Genomic DNA, 20,375 nt, shown 5'->3' with positions numbered 1-20,375 from the left:
AAACAGAATCCCTGATGATGAGTTTGGGCATCCCACAGATACACTGCAATATATACCACCTTACAAAGGAAACTAAAGCAGTGAATTTGGGGCTGGAAGAGACCCTGGGGGTTATGGAACACCATGAACTGTAATGCAAAAAAATGACTGCATTTGATCATATGTGCATGTGGATTAAGGTAAGTGGGAATGACCGCTAGACCAGTCACACTAAGAATGAATGAACATAGAAGTCTGGTGAAAACGCCCTACCACAAAACATTCTGCACATTTCCTGGAATTCCAACATATACCAAATGACATGAAGTGGATTGTATTGGAAATGATGTAGGTATGCCACAGCTCCAAAACACAATTCTTACTAACGAAACAGCAATGGCTGTTTAAATTGGATACCTCTAGAGTAGGACTCAATGATGAGATACCATGGAGTCAGCTGCAGAAACCACCAAAGAAACATATTATTTGCATACGAACTGAACTCGAAAACATCTTTCTATGTATCACTAAGCATGGAGTGAAGTTACAAAAACTCAATAAATTATGTTTACAAAAAAATATTTCTATGTATGATCACAGATGGGTGTCTGGGTATCCAATCAATATATCGTATGGCATCACTATCACAGTGAGTGAACATATGCTGCAAGATAAAGTTACCCACTAAGATTTCTTTCAAACTCTTACTTCACACATGTGAATACACTTTAGTAATTATCCTCTTGAATTATATGCCAGGCTGATAAAAGCATTCCCTCATATGTAGGATACGTTGCTGGGCGAAAATGTAATAAACATGCCTTTCACCTTGTTTGTAGTAATGAACTGGGTTGATGTTCATAAATCTTGTTTTTCCTTGACTGTCAAAAATATGAGTGCTATCAGTACTATCTCTTTCTTTTTAGATCACAACTAACTCATTAATCTTATTATTTTGCACATCTATGCACTACAAAATGGCAGCTCTACGTGTAGAGTGACATGAGTCTCGGCTTGAGCAGTCAGAAGATAATAGTACCTTGTCATAAGTAAACCCATCATAGAGGCAAATTAAAACAGTCTGTGTTCATAACGCTAGTCAGTTTCACAACTGTTCTAAAACATTAGGACTGCTACGAGCAGGTACATTCTATCGAAATTATGACTGATTCAAAATGGCAGCCATAGTTATCAGCATCACCCAGGCACATGACCTGCAGGATCTCCTGGCAGAGGTTTCCTACTTAACTTGTTTACAGATTGAAAGACACGCGGTTCGTTCAAGAGAGATGAAAAGAAACATGCAGCGTTAATAATTCTGGTCAGTTTCACAACTGCTATGAATCATTAAGACTGCTACGAACAAGTACATTCTCTATAAATCATGACTGTGGATGTCATAATGCAGTGTGTATCCTACTGGGGCAGTCATCACCTACAGTCACATGACCCACGTTATGTGCTGGCAGGAGGTGAAGGCCCCTGATCCTCATTAACTTCTTAATGAGACAGATAAAAAGACATGTGCTTGGTTCTCATTTACCATTCGGAACCAGAGAACATGAGTAGGACAAAGCAGGCACACCATAACATACAGGTTAAGGACTATCCCAAGACGCCCTGTTCTAGTTGACTAGTTTTGACTACGTTTTATAAAAAAAAAAAACAAAGGAGCATTTGCTCTTTCATAAAAATAAAACAAGCAGTTTTAAAATATATACATTTTTACTCCTTCAGTCCCCTTTTTTCTTTTTTTTTTTTGGGCAGCTCATGTCCATGGGTGCTGGCTCATCCGTATCCTATAGAGCAGTGGTTCCCAACCTTTTGATTTCTGTGGACCCCCACTTTAACAATAAGGGAACCCAGGTACCCCCACGGAATTATCATTGGATTCCGGGGACCCCCGCCTGAGTCATTATTGGAAGCTGGGGATCTAATTTGTCAATATTTGTTAATATTTTTTTATTTTCTAGACTCTCGCGGACCCCCTGAGAAGGATTCGCGGACCCCCAGGGGTCCCCGGACCACAGGTTGGGAACCACTGCTATAGAGGCAGAGAGGTCTCGAGGGAAAACACGGGTGACATATCAGACTCAGAGCAAATTTGCATTGCAGGGATCACAAGTGAATTGCACGGGTCAGCTCACATATGCTTGTTGTTGGAATGCGTAGAATCATCATCAGATATGAGACACCGCTCTTCATACCAATGATAAATTCGTATGTATAATATTTGTGTGCTGGTATATTTTCATGCCTCAGCAGATACATTGCTTGGAACAAGTGAGTCACCAAAAGTAAGGATGAAGGAATCATCTGGTGTAACACATAGTACTGCGTGCATCAGAATAATCACATCACAATAGGATTAGGCACTGATCACATATAATAGGATTTAACCAAAAGGCCCTGAAGAAACGCCCCTTGACCATAGGAGGCAATACAGCGTAAAACACGTCAACCATAGGCGAGAGACCACACAAAACACCTGAGGTTCAACTGGTACTCTGCTTTTTTAATCTTGCCGTAGATCCCAGTTCCCATAAATAAAGGTCTAAAGTTCTATGGGGTGCGATCGACAATTTTGATTCTCTAATCCATATAACAGTACAACCATATTTATCAATGACATACATGAGTACAAGGACAGTGAAAAGATCCTGACTAAACAGCCCCTGTTTAGGCACTGCACCACCCACCTAGCATGGGATACAATCCTATGATGAAACATGCCCACTTTGTGGGTGAGGATTCTTGCCCCTTAAATAATGTTTTCCTTTCTTTCCTGTGGGGCCGATCACACCGTAGATCATACTATATACATTTGAAGTAGAACTAATAGGTCCAGAACGTCACATTTCACAATTTCAGAAGATGGTCTGCACTCTGGTCTGGTCTGTATTGGACCTCGGTAATGGATGCTGGGAAGGGTTGTGTGGAATTCGAGGCAGTAACCTTCCCCTACGATGGTGAGCACCCATTGATTTGAGCTGAGGTTTCCCACTGACCTAGGAAGTGCCTCCAGCTTTCCCTGACAGGTGTGATGTGGTCAGGGGAAGGGAGGGGGAAGTGACTGATTTGCAGCAGAGGACTCCATTGAGGGGTCATCTCTGCACCTACCAAACCCATGTCCCTCCTAGGCTCCTCTCTGGAACGTCTTAAGTTGCTGGAGGTCCTGAAGGGACTGCTGGTGTGGTGGTCACTGACCTGATTCCACCGGTTTGGAATCTCCACTTCTCTTCTTCTTCCCAAAGGCAGATTTGGGACCAAGGCACAGTAAGACACCCAAGGTCTTGCAATGTCGGTGTCCTTTTCTATTTTTTCAGGCATCTGTTGACCTGTGGGCCATACTAATGCTCACTGTCAAAAGGGACATTCAGGTGGTGCTGGTTACACCAAAGACCTAAACCCTGACACTAAGCAAGGCACGCCTGCGACGGAGGATGCCGGTAATAAAACTTATTTCAGGTTTATCCACTGCAGCGAATATGCATCTAATACTAGCACTGCTGTGAGCTGCAACTATGGGGTCAGAAGATGGGAGGAAGGGAGTAATAGGATTCCTGCAGCATTTCAAAGAACCAAGGCATTCAAAAGGGTAAGGGGAGACTTTGAAGATCACAACAGAAGGGGCTGACTAATGCAGAAGAGGATCTGTGGGATAATCATAATAAGTGAAAGAGTGGGACGGATGATCAGAGATAGTGGTGAATGGAAGGGGATTTAAAAGGGCAGAAACAAAGGTTAATTTACAGTATGAGCAGGAGAGGAAAGAAGATGGGTAAAAAGAAAAGAATGGATAATCAAGTGATTGAGGAAACTAAAAAGGAGAGCTTTTGTTTGTTCTTAAGAAATCACCTGACCTGCTGAAGCACCTACACTTAGCACAATACCAGCGAGTTCCTTTCAGGAATTCGCATAAGCTAATGTCAGTTCCACAAACTAACACATCTTGCATAGTTGAACAATATAATTTCCAGTGCAGAATTAATGTAGACAATCTAGTACACATAGAGGACATTTTAATACTGACACTGCAGTTTTATATACAAGTCTGTATTTCGCACATTTAAAATGTACACGTTCCATTGGTATATTTATGCACTGGGATAAATGAATATAAGCATATGAGTTAGGAAATACACTGGTCCAGAACATCAAGACGTCAATTACGTGGTGTTAACTGCTCAACTGATATTACCTATTCTGCATTAAACAACAAATGCATACATATGTTGTAAAAGTATACAATAATCAGGGAGTACCGAATGGTGGGCAGAGATTACACGTATTCATAGTGAGGTGTCCTTTCCACTGTTTACAAAGTATTCACTGTTTTAAAAAATCTGAGGGCGATGAACGAGTTTATCATTATACAACTCTCTAGTAGAGACTACGGAGTTGCAGAAATCTCCTGCTATGTAGCCATCTTTTAGCCTCTGAAGCGTGAGGTCACTGAATCAGCATCAAGAGGAGGCCAGGGATTTGTTTAAACGTGGTGGCCTTCTTGGGCTAGCATATCCAGTTAGAAGTACGCACTGTCTACGGTTTTTAACGCCCCTGGAGAAATAGAGTGCATTTATTTGCTTGGTAAGTACCCAAAGAAGTGTTCATATTTACCTAGTCATTGTACAGAAAAAGCAAATAGATTCTGTCACATTTTATGTGAGCTTCAATTGAATGTTTGTCTCAGCTCCCGCTGCAGAGGTTTGCAAATGCAAATATTTTAACACGGTCTCTATCTTTGGTGTATGGGAACTGTGATACTGCTTTCAATGTGTCTGGCCAGTGAATGGTGGTGGCATGATCAGAGATGTGGCTACAAAAAAAATCAACTTGTACTGTAAATATTTTGTTGCACTGTATTTCAACATTTTTATAGCACTCACTATCAGTGGCGGCTGGTGAACTTTAAAACTGGCGGGGCGAAGCAGCCTGCATGGAGGAGGAATCGGTGAGCTAGCAAAGTGAGTAAGACTGACTTTCGGTAAGGTGTTTCCTCTCCTCAAAAAACAAGACTGGAAAAAAACAGAACTAAATGCTGCCATTTGCAGCATAACATGCACAGAAATGGACTAAAAATCAGTAGGCACTGAAGGAAATATTACAATATTGTTGTGGCTTGCCAGACAAGTCTTGTCCTCCTGAGAGGATCTGATCATCCTCCCCATGAAAACTTCGAAATAATCATTGCAAAATTGTGGATTTTTCATTCAATTACCCAAAAAACGATCTAAAGCAGTGGTTCCCAACCTATGGTCTGGGGACCCCTGGGGGTCCGCGAAGCCTCCTCAGGGGTCCACAGCTTTCAGTAATGACTCAGTGGGGGTCCCTGGATTCCAATGATGATTGAGTGGAGGTACAAGGGTTCCATTAATGATAAAGCGGGGGTCCACAGAAGTCAAAAGGTTAAGAAACACTGATCTAAAGGGCTCTATGTATAAGAGCCAAGTAAAATAAATCTTGTTTCGTAGTGTGACGTGATACCTTGCAGTCCTCCACTGTACTAGTTGTGTGTATAGCATTAGTAAGACTGACTTGTCACTGCTGATTTAGCTCTGCCCATACAAGTCCTTGTGAGGCTCCCAGGAGGACCCTGTGTTCAGTTTTGAAGGGACACTTTTTTGTGCAATTCAATCTAAGTAATGCTGCTGAGTTACTCACCAGGCCAAATACCTTGTTCTTTACAACAGAATATGAAACCAGAAGACATGGGCTCTGATCCCAGGAATATTACTCTGCAGCACTGTGTGATACTGAGAAAGTTACATACTTCAGTAGAACTCTGTTTTTAATATCTAACAAAACTGGGAGTTTTCTGATGCAGGACAGAATTCAAAACCATACATGCAAGATGGGCATGGCTTTTACTGGGTCCAAGCCTGCTGAGGTGAATACTTTGGGAAGCATTATAATGTGCATGAAAGAAGGTGAGAACTTAGTTTGCTGTGTAATACACACAGCACTATGTAAGCACATTTTACACAGCAATGTTGGCTCAAAGCAGCTAAGACTTTACTGACAATGCTATCAGTCACAAGGCTTGCACTGTGCCCAAAAAGTGTGAGTAACTTCCCACGCACCCCTGGCATGTCAGCACGAAAGAAGCATGTCTTTTATTAGCATCTATGGCTAACCTCGAAAGGGGAAGAGTGGGGTTTGGTCCAAACTAGAGAGCTTGTTTTATTCCACTCCTTGTCTGTTTCACGTTATCTGGGACATGTCAAATACTTTGGCATACGCTGTAGAAAAGCTTTGATGGAGAGTCATGACAATAGCTTGCACAAAGATGTACGCATAAAAACTAGACCAGGTGGAAAATAAACTTAAGAATTTCAATTCTTGCAAAGCTATTTCGTTTTGTATTTGTAAACTGCACAGATAGTGGTGACCTTATTCACCCAGGGTCACACAATGACACGCTTGGGAGCTGGGATCCGAACCAAGGTCTGCTTAGTGAGCTGATAACCTACACTTTTTGTAACTTTTCAGAGGTGCAACGTGTGCAGAGGCTGCCTTCAGACACACATGGCCCGTACTTGCTGCCCCCTGCCCAGGAGCTGCCTATCGATTTTAAACAAAAATGAGCGGGCACACTCACCGTCCGGTCAGTCACGGTCACAGAGAAGAGAATACTCGTGACCAGGCATGCAGAGGAGTGCAGTTCACTGTTCACCAGCTCGTCCCCTGCAACTCCTGAGCGAGCCTATCTATATGCTACTCCCTTGTTGTAAACATCATGAGAGAAGCGTGAGGATTGGCTTGGTCAGGGGCTGCCATCGCCCCTTTGGAGAATAGGGAGCTGTGGATGTAATCCACCCCGGGCTTCTATCATTGCAGGCAGGCGAGGGTTCAAGTGCGCATGTCAGTCTGGACAGAGCAAGGCACCCGTCCTACCCGACATGCGCACTTCACCCCAAGGAGGCCCAGAGCTGAGACACATCACCATTCAAGCTCCAGCCCCTCACCCCGCCCCTCCCAAGCTGGGATTCAAAAGTAAAGTAAAAAAATGAATATGGGGACTGGGAGCAATGGGGCAACGACCCCACGCTCCAATGAAGAAACCGCTGCTGATTACTACCCCCATGTGGGGAGCTGAAACGCTTGCTACACCGTTTAGGGTGTGTGGTTGGAAAGTTATTGTCTTGTTTTGATCGTATGTGGGAAGTGTTTCCCTGTTGTGTGTGAGAACCACCAACGTGCAGTTATCGCGTGATGGATGAAGAAGTGTGAGGGACAGTCACACTGTTAATTCCTTTTCCTTAAGCTAGAGCGATAGCATAGGAGTTGTCAACTCAACTACTATTAGGGAACTGTCCGAAGCCAGTCCTGGCAGGACAGGGCCAGCCTCTCCACCTCAGCCTATAATCAGCACCACCCGGTGGCATCCCTGCCACCCAGAAATGCCATTCAGTTTAACATGGAAAGAGATGCCAAACAAGGCTACAATTCCACAACTGCCCAGGCGACCAATAGTGGTTGTGTGCCTAGCAGGATTTTGGTATCTTATCTGGCAACCAGAGAAACAAGGCCGCAACATGGCAGGTACCACATAGGTACTATTTTCAGGACCAGCCATACTCAGTTTACATGGCGGGACACCTGATTGGAATATGCTGTTGAGAAGCACAGAGTAGCAAACCTCCACACACAAGTGGGGCACTAACAAGCCAAGAAATACTTAATTACAACAGGGACATCTGTGCCTCAGGGAGTGTTTGGTTACTACATAATATATTGTCTTTAGGAATATTGCTAAGACTGGTAACAAAATGGCACAACACAAACTTAAAGTGAAGGCAACGATCTAAGCCAGTGGTTCCCAAACTGTGTTCCGGGGACCCCTGGGGGTCCACAAAGCCTCCTCAGGGGGTTCGTGACTGCTTAGAAAATTAAATAATATTAATAGATTAGGTCAGTAATGAGTCATTGGGGGGGGTCCTCGGACTCCAATAAGGATTCAGTGGGGGTACCCAGGTTCCAGTAATGAAAAAGTGGGGGTCCACAGAAGTCAAAAGGTTGGGAACCACTGATCTAAGCAGAGCAGTATTTGAGTTTTCAAATTTAAGCTAGAAATGCATACTGAAGAGCACACAGTTCACATTGTCTGCAAACCTAGTGTGAGGAGCTTTTGTATGGATGTGACTTCCAAAGACGAATTCTTGATGATATCAGATACCCATACTAAGGAGGTAGTGTGCTGCAAAATAGTGCCCAGCCTGCCTCTGCACAGCAGTGGCGCACTGGCAATCCAACATGGGACCTAGTGGAATAGAAGATGTGTGGCACAGTTTGGTGGACTAAGCAATTCGTTATTGGTTCAAGCGGTGTTGTAAACTTTTCGTACAAATCATACAGTCCAAAAATCGTGACATTGCAAAGATCAAGACTGTAGAATTCAGTCTTTCAAATTTAAGAAGATATTTGTATAATGCAGAGCAAATATCACACTAGTTCTAGTGCCTGTGGGACTTGGAAGAAACAAAATATCTGTTGCTGTAGCACAGATGTTAGTGTCAGCAGGTGTTAATCAGGCCACATGGTCTACTTACCTACAGGGGTCCATCTCTGGACGTCTCCATAATAATGAGTCATATTGATTTCCATACTTGCCTACCCTACTGATTTAGGCAGTAGGGTATTACTTTGTAGTGATTCCTACTCTCTACTGTCTTTAAACCAAAATTCCTATGTTCTTTTAAGGACTGCTGCACATTTGCTGAAATCCAGTGAAGCAATTACTATTGTCTTCCGCAGACAGCTCCGCACATGCAATTCTGGGGCTGTATTACAGAAAGAACCCAGGTGGAGGGTGGTGGGCGCAACAGGCGGATACGCCCACTTTTTGGGGTCCCAGGGTAGTTTGGTATTACTGCAGGAGACGCAGACGCTTTTGTGCATATAGAGCCAGTATTACCTTCCGAGGGCGTTCCCTCATTTGCACGAGGGTTTTCCACAAGCAAATTATGCCATCACTTGCATCTACCGACGCAGAGGGCCACAGGCTCTTAGGAGGCGCCTTGAAAACAAGCTCACAATCAGACAAAGGTCTTTGCGCACGAGACTGCAATAATTCAAATTTAGGACAATATTTGCACATTGTAGGGGAACTAAGAGGGTGGTAGATCATGAGTATGGTCAAGGCCAAAAAACAGAAAAGAAACATTGAATTAATATTTACAATTATTTTACATCAGAATATGAAGCACCTCAGGGTACACCAGCTAACTGGCATGTAAAGGAAGATGGGGCAGGGAGACAAAGTAAGAGACCAAGGATCACACAATTTCGTCAAATGGATAAGTTAGAATTCAAAGGATCAAGTTAGTTTAACAAGGACTCTGTTACTTTTTGTCCATCGGCTTTTATCCATCATCAGCCCACAGGCTGCTAAAGTCATGAGTGACTCTGCGGACACAGCGGCTTCAGCATGCCGGTTTCCAAGTCACCAGAAAGCAAGGCCACAGGAAAGTAACAGAAGCAGGGTAAGTAGGTAGTCATCAGGGCAAGGAACAATTCGAACTTTGTGAACGAAAATGCCCTGAGCCTCTTCTCACTATATTTATAGATCTAGTACTTTGGCCCTTATAATGGTGTGTACCCTTAATATACAAGTCTGAATATCGCTGGTACTAAATATCAAAGTATATCGAGGCAAGTATTATCATTGGTAACTAAATCAAATCAAATCAAATCAAAGAAATTTGTAGAGCACGCTACTCACCCGTGAGGGTCTCAAGGCGCGGGGGGGCCGGGGAAGGTCACTGGTCGAACAGCCAAGTCTTGAGGTTCTTTCTGAAGACCAGTAGGTCTTTGGTTTTGCGAAGGTCGTGGGGAGGGAGTTCTAGGTTTTGGGGGCGAGGTAAGAGAAAGACCTGCCTCCTGTGGTGGGGTGCAGGATGCGGGGGACGGTGGCTAGGGCGAGGTCGGCTGATCGGAGGTTGCGTGTGGGAGTGTAGAAGTTTACTCTTTCATTGAGGTAGGTTGGGCCGGTGTTGTGGAGCGATTTGTGTGCGTGGATGAGGATCTTGAAAGTGATTCTCTTGTCTATGGGGAGCCAGTGTAGGAATTTTAGGTGTGGTGAGATTCGTTTGTGTCGGGGGAGGCAGAGGACGAGGTGCGCGGCTGTGTTCTGGATTCTTTGGAGTTTGCGTTTGAGTTTGAGTGTGGTGCCGGCGTAGAGGGCGTTGCCGTAGTCCATTCTGCTGCTGATGAGTGCGTGGGTGACTGTCTTTCTGGTCACTGGGGGGATCCATTTGAAGGATTTTTTTAGGGTGCGGAGTGTGTGGAAGCAGGAGGCGGTTAGAGCATTGATTTGCTGTGTCATGGAGAGGGCGGGGTCGAGGCCCGGGGGCTATAGCTTTAAAGATCTAAAACTTAAATATTGTTGCATAATATCGTGTAAGTATGTATTTGTAATTTTTATAACGTTCATCTGAATGTTAAATATGTATATTTTAAAATTATATATATATATCTAAAACATTTCTGAATTTTTTTAAATATAAAAATAAAATTATGTTATTGGTCAGTTTTGGAGTTTTCTAGAGGTCTGGGGGTAGTGTACTAGATTGTATTTTTTATACATTTTTCAGGAAATTTGTAGAGGAATATTTTTTCATAATTAATTAGTGGTATTTATTTTGGGGGTTGTTCGTTATTTGGGGTTCTTAGTTGATTGATACACATTTGTGGGTATTCTCAGACTCCTCTCCAAGCTCTTTTCTTCCTGGAAATGGTCGGAAAGGTATTCCTGTTGAGCACAGGAATAAAACCCCTTTTGTAGCAGGAAGGGATAGCGAACACCTGCAAATTGGTTGGGGTGTAGCAGAAGATGTTTCTCCGCAAGAAAAAATATTTTTTCTGTTTTGACGAGTGAAACAATTAATAATAATTCAAAAATATATATATTTATATCAGCAAGTGCATTTGTGTTTTTTTACTTTAGGCAAAAAATGCACTTTTGTGTATTTTCACATGTGGAAAAGCAGTTTGTTAAACCATTCCAGATCATCGCCTGGAAACCTGTGCCTGGGGCTGCTTAGCACATCTGGAAAACTGTGTGAACTTCCAAAAGTTGTAAATCTGTACTCCTTGAGGGTGTGGGGGGTGTTGGGGGGGGGGGGGGATTCTGCAGTCCGGCAGACACTTTGTTTATACAATGACAACCAATGCAAAACTAAAACAAAAATTAAGTCCATTTCCTTTCAAGCCACCTTGAAAGGCATAAAGCATCGCTGGGACCAGATATCGGTGGGATCCCAAATGTCGCATGTGATCCTTCTCTTCCGCTTACCTGGTGCTTTTTCCAGCAAAATCCAGACACCTCTCTTCACCACGAGTTAGCATGGGCAAAAATACAGAACCTTTCTCCAGTTCCTGTCCTTGATAGTCCAAACGCCAGGCATTTCACTGTGTATTCTAGTTGTTAACCACCTCCATCCCATAGTATGGAAGACAAGTCCAGACTGCACTAAGCAATCTTTGTGCAGGTGTGCAGTAAGCACATTAGGGTAATTCAATTTAAAATTTTCCACAGAAATTTTCCACAGCCCTGAAAAAGTCTAATTGGCGCTGAGCACCAAAAGTTAAACATCATGTGACTGGACTAATTCTCAAGTTAGCAGCTGTCTCCCTCTCGCAGGAAGGGTCCATGCAGGGTAGAGGATGTTATAACCTGATTTTCTCTAATTTTATTCAATTTTCCATCAATCTACAAGCATCCATGGCTTACTGCTGCTGCTGCCGCCAACCAAGAATACGGCAGCCTGCCACACAGGCTGATGTGGTTTTGTCTTTGATGAATGAACATCAGTAATCAGGGTATGTTTTCTGGGGAGGTGTGCATATTAACAACACCTCTAATGTTATGTGTATTTGTAAAGCGCACTATCACAGCAAGGATATCCTGCTGCTGAGCAGGTGTATGCGCCTAGCCCTGCCTATGGCAGGCTGGTTGATTGAAAACCCAGGTCTTCAGCTTCTTGCATAATTCAAGAGAGTAGGAAGCTCTGATGTGGAATGAGAGGCTATTCCACGCTTTAGGTGCGATGTAAGAGAATGTCCGTCCTCCGGAGGTGGTTCTGTGTAAGCCTGGTATGGGTGAGAGTATGAGTCTCGTGGAGCGCAGGTGTCTGTGTCGTTGCTGCAGGGAGATGGGATGGCTCTGGTAGTTGGGACTGTTGTTGTTTAGTGCCTTGAATGTGTGTGTGTGTGTGTGTGAGGAGTCTGAAATGAGCATGTTTATCAGGAGCCAGTGGAGCTCCGTGAGGTGAGGTGTGATTTTAGTTCTGTATGGGAGGTTGAGGAGGAGTCTGGCTGCAAAGTTCTGGATGGTTTGTAGTTTTCTAATTAGTTGCTTGGTGAACCCGGCACAGAGGGTATTCCCATACTCCAGCTTTCTGGTGACTAGGGCATAAGTGACAGCTTTTCAAGTGTTGCTTGGGAGCCATTTGAAGATCTTCCTCAGCATCTTCAGGGTGTTGAAGTAGGATGCAGTGACAGCATTGACTTATGCAGTCATGTCCAGTTTGTTGTTGATGATTTTTCAAAAGTTCCTGAGTCGGTGATGGGTGTGGGTCAGAGTTCAGCCAGCCACCAGTTGGAGTCCCATGGTGAGGTGTTCTTGCTGAAGATCACTACTTCTATCTTGTCAGTGATGAGCAAAGAAAATCAAGTTAACAAATTCGGACATGCAGGCAGTGAACTTGTTTCTTCTGCTGGGAGTGTTATCCAAGAGAGAGAGAGATGAAGTTGCGTGTCTTTGGCATGAGAGGATCTTGATGTTGTCTGTGTGGATGATGCTGGCCAGAGGGACTGTGTATGCTTTGAAGAGGGTGGAGCTGTGCGATAAACTTTGAGGCACTATCTGTTAAGGAGCAAATCCAGCGGGCAGTGGGTCCTTCGATGTCAATTTCGCGCACTCCCCTGATGAGGATGGAGTGCGAGTCAAAAGCCGTCTAAGATAATGAGGGCTGCCATGTCTCCTCCATCATCCCTCTGAAGCTAACCCTTTCCTGCCTTGAAGCACACATGATGCTAAAAAGGCATCAGGGCTTGTGCATGAAAGTGAGCACATCCGGCGGCTTACGAAAGCCAAGCTAAAATAACATAGCAGGGTCAAGTCATAATGCCACAGTCTGCACGCTGTAATGCAATACCAGCTGCAAGCGACTAAATTATACTAAAATGATAGAATGCTGTACAACAAAGCTACAATGAGAGGTCAGCCAATAAATATACAAATGGTACTTTTGTTGAATTTGCATATTTTTATAACCACGTCAGTAGAGATGCAACAACTTGAAAACTAAAACTTTAGGGGAAAAAAAAAGTCAGCGTGTATTCTACGCCTGCAGTTAGGCCGGTTTAAAAAAAACAGCCAATGAGGAGCGCCCAGACCCACGCTGCCCCGGCCCTAATCCAGGGCCAGCGGAGGGATAATTTGATTAAAGCGAGACCCGAATTTGTTTGGCTCGAGTTCGGTCTCATCCTCTCCTTAATAGAGTCCTGCCACCTCGGGCGCCTTGATGAAAATTTAAGTGACATAAATACCATGGGACTTCTTTGGGCAGATTAGTCACCGTGCTGACTTCAATGCCGGCCCGGCCGTCAGGCGCTGGCGTCCCCCCTTTCACGGGGCCTGCTTACAAGTGACAGGCGCGCCTTGAAGCCGGGCGCCCACGCTGCCACCGAGACCCCCACACTTAACCCGTCAGGCCGCCTCAATGGGACCCGTTTGACAAGGTGTCCGCACCTTTTCCCACTGCGGGGCCCGGACAAAGCTAAATATTGTTTGATTGCCTATCAATGGCCTATTAAGCCCGAACGATTTGGCAAATCCCGCGCGCTCCCAAGCTGATTAGAAGCCTCGCTCCCTAAGCCTCGGCGCTGGACCCGTTTGCCAAGATGCTGCGAGTGTGGGAAGTCACCGGGGCTCCGGCCTTTCACGAGAGAACCCCCGACTCGGTGCCGAACATCGAAGCCGCTGCGTACATCCGAGGCGCAACTGTGTGAATTCAAGGTCAAGCGCCTTAAAACGCCTCCCCCCCAAAAACCGCGTTCAGAGGCGCTGCAAGGCTGAGAATATGCGCGGGGACGAGTCGGCCTCATCTTAAGGAGTTGGAAAGTAACTGCTTTGATAACGTTAAAGACGAAAGGAAAGCGTTTCTGTGAAATGGCTGCTCTTCAATAAGGCTATTGTTCATTCAGCACATTTTAAAAGGATGAGCAGAAAAAATTGAACCCTCTAATGACTTCATTTTAGTGTAGCGCTATCGTGGTTTACGCTGTTCCTAAGAATTGTAAATCCTAATTACAACGGCTGCACCTGGAAACAGTTAACTCAATTACATTATTATTTAAATAGCAAACGAATAAGGATGCTTTTAAAATGATACCAATATGCTGTCATGTAAACATTACACTCTCTTAATGTAACTCCCTCCACGCTCATCCCTTGTATGCACCCTTCAGTGGAACGGGCGAGAACACATACTGGGAAGAAAGCGCACTAAGAAAGGCCCTCAAACATGGCGTAACCCGTGTAACTATTCTCTGTGCCATTTGGCGCACACGGTCCTCTCGTTACAGCATGTCCAGTGAGTTTTCAGCAGAGTAGATGGTGATGTCATCCAAACAGTGGCATGGCATAGCAGCAGCTAGCGAGCATGTTTCGGTCGAATCAATCAATCAGTAATTTCTAAAGCACGGCTAATCACACTTAGGCTCTCAAGGCGCTGTTTGTGGGCGTGCTGCTCAATCAAAAAGCCAGGTCTTCAGGTCCTTCCTGAACTGCTTCAGTGATGCGGTCTGTCTGAGCTTGAGAGGTAGCGTGTTCCGTGTCCGGGCTGCGAGGTAGGAGAAGGATCTTCCTCCTGCTGTGTCTTTTTGGATCTTGGGAATGGCTGCAAGGGCGAGCTGGGAAGAACGGAGTTATCTGTTGGGTACGTAGAAAGCGAGGCGGTGGTTGAGGTATGCCGGTCCTATGTTGTGCAGTGCTTTGTAGGTGTGGATCAGGAGTTTGTATGTGATGCGCTTGTTGACTGGGAGCCAGTGTAGGTCTCTGCGGTGGGGGGGGGGATGTGGCTGTGTCAGGGATATCCAGGTTGGGTCTGGCTGCTGCATTCTGGATTCTTTGTAGTCTTGATTGCAGTTTCATGGCGATGCCGGTATAGAGTGCGTTGCTGTAGTCCAGTTTGCTAGTGACGAGTGTGTGCGTGACTGTCTTCCTCGTGACAGAGGGGATCCACTTGAAGATCTTTTGAAGGAGTCTGAGGGTGTGGAAGCATGGCGATGAGACTGCGTTGACTTGGCAGGTCATGGATAGAGAGGAGCCCAGGATGATGCCCAGATTACCGTCGAATAAAATCCTGCAGCACTTTAACCACAACTACGTCGCACTGAGGTGCGCAAAAAATCCAATTACAATTGTAAATTCCAAACCTTTACTCACAGCATCAAGATTAGTGGAATTCCAATAGCAATTTGTATTTAGAATGGTGGAAAAGCAGACAGTAATTCAAATTGTCCACTGTTGTAAATTTTGGGATACATGTCTTAAAAAGAGGTGTTACAAGAGACATTGCAAAATGCAGCGAACACCCACAAACTCATAAGTGTGTGGGTACGGACAAAGGTTTTGAAGAAAGTTTCCCTATTGTGCAACACGTGTAAAATTACTCCAGTTAAAGGCAAGAGCTAAATCCTTTCCGGGGTTTCTGTGGGTGTAGGCCAAGTAGTTTCTTAACAGGAAAACGTATTTCCTGTTTACGAATAAAGTAGAAATATAAAAACAATATATTAACACGCACACATTAATGTGATTTACTTCTGTAGATTTTCCATTGGGTTTGTACATTTTCCCCAGCAGGGCTACTCTTGGTAATTTCAGGCTCCTTCATTGGACATTTTATAAATCTCCAGAACTCAAAAGCAACCCTAAATGTAGAAGGAAATGTAGGGGAAAAGATTTCAGTTTCAAGCTCTGCTTCTTATTCTTTTTAGGCCTGGCTTAGATACTGTTTCAGACGTGTTGGCCACGTGATGTAATAGAAACAATGATAAATACATACATACATACATACGTACATACCTAGAGGGGCTTTTTGTCAGCTCTACATACATTTATCTATTCAAATGTCATTCACATTTTGCTTTCTCCCACCAACGCATAAAGCATGGAGCAGTGGGTCAGTCCAATTCAGCCATTGGCTCTCTTGGATTGTGAGTGATCACACGTCCACATCCACCTAAGAAGAAATGCACTTCAACCTCTACACGGAGTTGCTGTGGAGGTGTTAGGTGCTCTACACACAAATAACAGAATCAAGACTGCTGATGGCACACAATTCTGATCACATCACCCCTGACAGAACTCCACAGGTTCACCTTGCCAGCCTGCACCATGCCCAAAACCATCTGCACCGTTTTCAAAATCATCTCAACCAGCATCCCCGCTTGTCTTCCAGACAAGCTCACCACCTCCGGTGGTTCTCGACACATCCTCAGCCAGAACACCATAGACAGCAGACTAAAAGGTATAGACCAGAAAAAACAAAGCAGAAGTCTTTTTCCATCTGTGCATCCAGAATCTTGAACAACATACCCATACTCAACAGGACCACCCCAATGCAGTTACAATTTGGGAAAGAGTTGAAGACTCACCTCTTTGAAAGAACACAACATCAGCTACCTCCTTGACTTTATGCTTGTCTTTGCTACTGTACAATGCTCCACTCTCTTTTGGCTAGGTCTGCACTATAGAAATACCACATACATACAGTGGCCTGCTAGTGGGCCAATAGTTTACATTGCCAAAGCATTTTTTCTTTCTGTTCTTTGTCCTTTTTATATTTTTAGTCGCCCTTTGTGTGTTTCAACTATTTCTTCTGGTTAGAGTAATTCAAAGCCAATAGTATCTTTTTGTGTAAAAAAGAATTATATTTTCCTGTGATGTGCATTACAACTAAAAAAGTGTTTCTATACCTATTCTAAGTACACCTCCCTGTTAGGAAGTACCTGTAGTGTTCTATCAAAATTATATGCAATCGTTTTTTTGCAAGCACATGGCCACCATATTTAGGTGGTAGGAAGTTTTCTTTTTATAGCACATGCCTGCAAAAATGTGAACACTGTACCAGTGTGCCGAAGAGAGGCATATTCATTTTACCAAATCTTGTTCAAGACTGTGTATTTTGTATATATAGAACGTTTTATTGTGCAGACAAAAAAAAAAAAAAAATGTAGGTACACCTTGCGGGTTTGATACCACAATGGCAGCCTTAAAGGGCTGAAGTTATTATTTTAACATCCGTTTCACCCTTTCTGCTAACATCACCAGGGTTATCATTGGCAGGGGAATAGACAGTCACTAATTCCTTGCATTTTTTGTCATTGGAAAATAGTTAATATCCCTTTTTTTACGTTCACTAAAATATGCTGCCACATTAATACAAGCAACTCATCTCATATTTCTCATAATATGTGCACAGTTATCAAAACAAATTCTGCAGTCACTTAGCTCACTGTTAATAAAGGCATGTAAAGAAATATAAGAACATTTCTGTAAACATATGGTTTACAAGAATATTTTCACTTGCCTCTCCAGCTTTAGCTTTCGTGGTTCCCAAACAACAGAATCCAACATCGTGGTCTTGAAACACGGAAGAATATTCATCCAGCTTTTCAAAGTCTACCACCTCTTGAACCTGACAGCATAAAACAATGGGAATTAGTGTTCAATGTTGTGAAACATGTACTTTATCAACTAAAGGAGAAACGTAGGATTTATTTAGATTCGGTGCAAAACCTGGTCGCAGATCCCATGTAAACCCCGATTGTGCCATGTTACTGGCAAGTCTTTGTGCCAGATTTACAGTTACGGGTAAAATATGGGGAATTCCAAATAAAGGTTTTGCACCTCGTTAGGAATTGTCTGTATTTCACCCTTGCGTATACCACCAGATGAAAGAGAATATCAGTTGTTACTTTGCAGGTTTCTACTTCGGCAGTTATTACATCAAGGTAGTTATATTGAGATGTTATGCTATACAGATTTGTATGACACACATATCACTTAAGAGGTTGCCTTGGAGCCTCTGGAGGGATGGGCAGCCCTAGCTGGTACCTATTAGAAAAGCCAGGTTTTCAGTTTCCTGTGGAAGCCAAAGACTTAGTTGGTGGCAGTGATGTGCAGGGGAAGGTTGTTCCGGCTTTAGAAGCCAGGTATGAGAAATCGCACCTACCGCCTCTGGCTCTTCGAATGCAAGAGTTATGGACGAGTTGGAAGCCAGATGTTTCTGATTGGAGTGCGCAAGCTGATGCGGTTGTTCAGATAAGTAGGGCCTAGATTTACAAGGCTTTGAATGTTTGTGGGAGGAGCTTGAAGAGTGCACATTTGTGAACTGGGAGCCAATTGAGGTTTTGGAGCTGTGTGGAAATGTCAGTGCAGTATGGAAGTTTGAGTCTGGCTGCTGCGTTTTTGATGACCTGCAGTATCTTGGTGAGATGAGTGGTGATGCATATGCACAGTGTGTTGCCCATAATCCAACTCGCTGGTCACCAGGGCTCGTGTGAGGGTTCTTCAGATGTGGGGTGGTAGCCATATGAAAAATTTCCTAAGGAGCTTGAGGGTGTGGAAGCAGAAGGAGGCAATTGTGTTTATCTGGCTGGTCATTGAGAGTTCATTATCCAACACTTTCCCTCGGTTCCGAGCTTGTTTGGATGGTCCAAGTGTCAGTTCTAGTTGGGAAGGCCAACAGGCCGAGGCCCACAGAGAGGTGTCTTTTCTGAAGAGTACCTCCTCTGTCTTGTCAGAGTTGAGATTTTTACAGGTGGTCTATATCCAGTGGGAGGCTTTAGCCACAGGTGGAAACTTAATCCAGGTGTTGCAGGTGTCATCGTAGAGGGAGAGGATGAACACCTGCGTGAGGCACTCAAACAAATATGATAAAATTACGTGCACAGTATTATAATGAAGTAATACGTAATCACAGATAGGCAACCAATCAGTCCAATGATATATGGTCAGATTCTTGTGATTTATTGAAGAAGAATCCTCACGAAGCTGAAGTCCCAACAAATCCAATCACCGGAAATTCACAAAGTATTTTGAAGCAAAGCAAGTGACTAGAGGGAGAGGATGACCTGGGTGACATCGCAATACAAAATGATACAGATTCGTGGACTTGGACGACATTGGCAAGCGACGTCATGTAGACATTCAACAGTGTGGGGCTGAGTGAGGATCCCTGACAGACTCCACAGATCAGCTCTGGGAGGGGACAAGCTCACCAGATGGGTGCACCCAGTGAGAAAGGAGCTGATCCAGCAGATAGCGAGTCTGCGTATACCCGTTCTGTGGAGGCACTGGATGAGGATCGGTAGGAGACCGTGTCGAATGGGGCTGAGAGGTCGAGCGGGATGAGTGCTGCTGTCTCTGATTTGTCTAGGATCAGCCAGATGTCATCACTAGAGGCCATGAGGGCAGACTCAGTACTATGTTTGGGTCTGAATCCAGATTGAGATGGGTCCAAGAGGTGTGTGTTTGTCGTTAAGATGGTCAAATAGTCATTTGTTGATAAGTTTTTCGAAAACTTTAGGTTGGTAGGCAAGCAAGGAGATCAGCCTGTAGTTAGCTAGAGTCTGCAAGTCTGCTGAGGAGTTCTTCAGAAAAGGTAGACTGGTGGTGGGTTTCCAGGCATCCAGATGGTAGTGGTGAGAGACTTGTTGAGTATCGGAATGATTGCAGTGCTGGTGGGGTCGAGTCAATAGGTGAAGACTGAGTGTGGGCAAGGGTCTAATGAGGCTCCTGAGAGGATGGAGCACATGGTGTCTGTAGTTTCTGTCAAAGCAATGGTGGGCCAGCAGACCGGCAGATCATAGAGGAACCTGAGCTTTCATTCTTTCCGGGTTCCGCGGCAGTGAGAGTTGAGCAGTCCGGCTGAGGAACAAAGTTGTTTTTATATGGTGCTAATTTTCTCATTGAAGTATTTAAAGGGTTGGGTACAGAGATCCTGTGATGGGGGAAGCTGGTGGCAGGGGAGATGAAGTCCTTCACTATGTTAAAAATGTATTTGATGTTGTTGAAGCGGTTCTTAATTCATTCCATCAGGGCTGAGTGGTTGAGATTAGTTTTACATCACAGTACATTACATCGAGAGTACTTTACATGCAAGGTATTACTTCTAACCCTATACATATGAGTGTATGAATATATATGTCCATATGGATAAGTCTATATATGTACATAAATCAATATTTAAAAGTATTTGTATAAATATATATTTTTATTTTTTTTAATATAACTTGTCAAATATAATATATTATTACTAAATATAATAATGTTGTAATAAAATATAAACTTTTTAATAATTTATTAAAACAATTTCACTAAT

General features: G+C 43.9%; 1 protein-coding gene across 2 annotated transcripts in view; it reads right to left on the bottom strand.

Moving 5' to 3' along the window:
- The window catches only part of HTATIP2 (HIV-1 Tat interactive protein 2), a 133,364-nt gene that overhangs the window by 60,643 nt on the left and 52,346 nt on the right, over nt 1-20,375 (bottom strand). For both annotated transcript variants that reach the window (XM_069221932.1, XM_069221931.1), the window contains exon 3: nt 17,580-17,687. In XM_069221932.1, coding sequence (XP_069078033.1) covers nt 17,580-17,687 — 108 coding nt within the window. The remainder of the gene's footprint in view (nt 1-17,579; nt 17,688-20,375) is intronic.

The sequence above is a fragment of the Pleurodeles waltl genome, chromosome 3_1 (assembly GCF_031143425.1).
Source record: "Pleurodeles waltl isolate 20211129_DDA chromosome 3_1, aPleWal1.hap1.20221129, whole genome shotgun sequence".
Classification (NCBI taxonomy): domain Eukaryota; kingdom Metazoa; phylum Chordata; class Amphibia; order Caudata; family Salamandridae; genus Pleurodeles; species Pleurodeles waltl.
The sequence above is the reverse complement of the archived record's forward strand: the minus strand, read 5'-3'. Positions and strand labels throughout refer to the sequence as shown.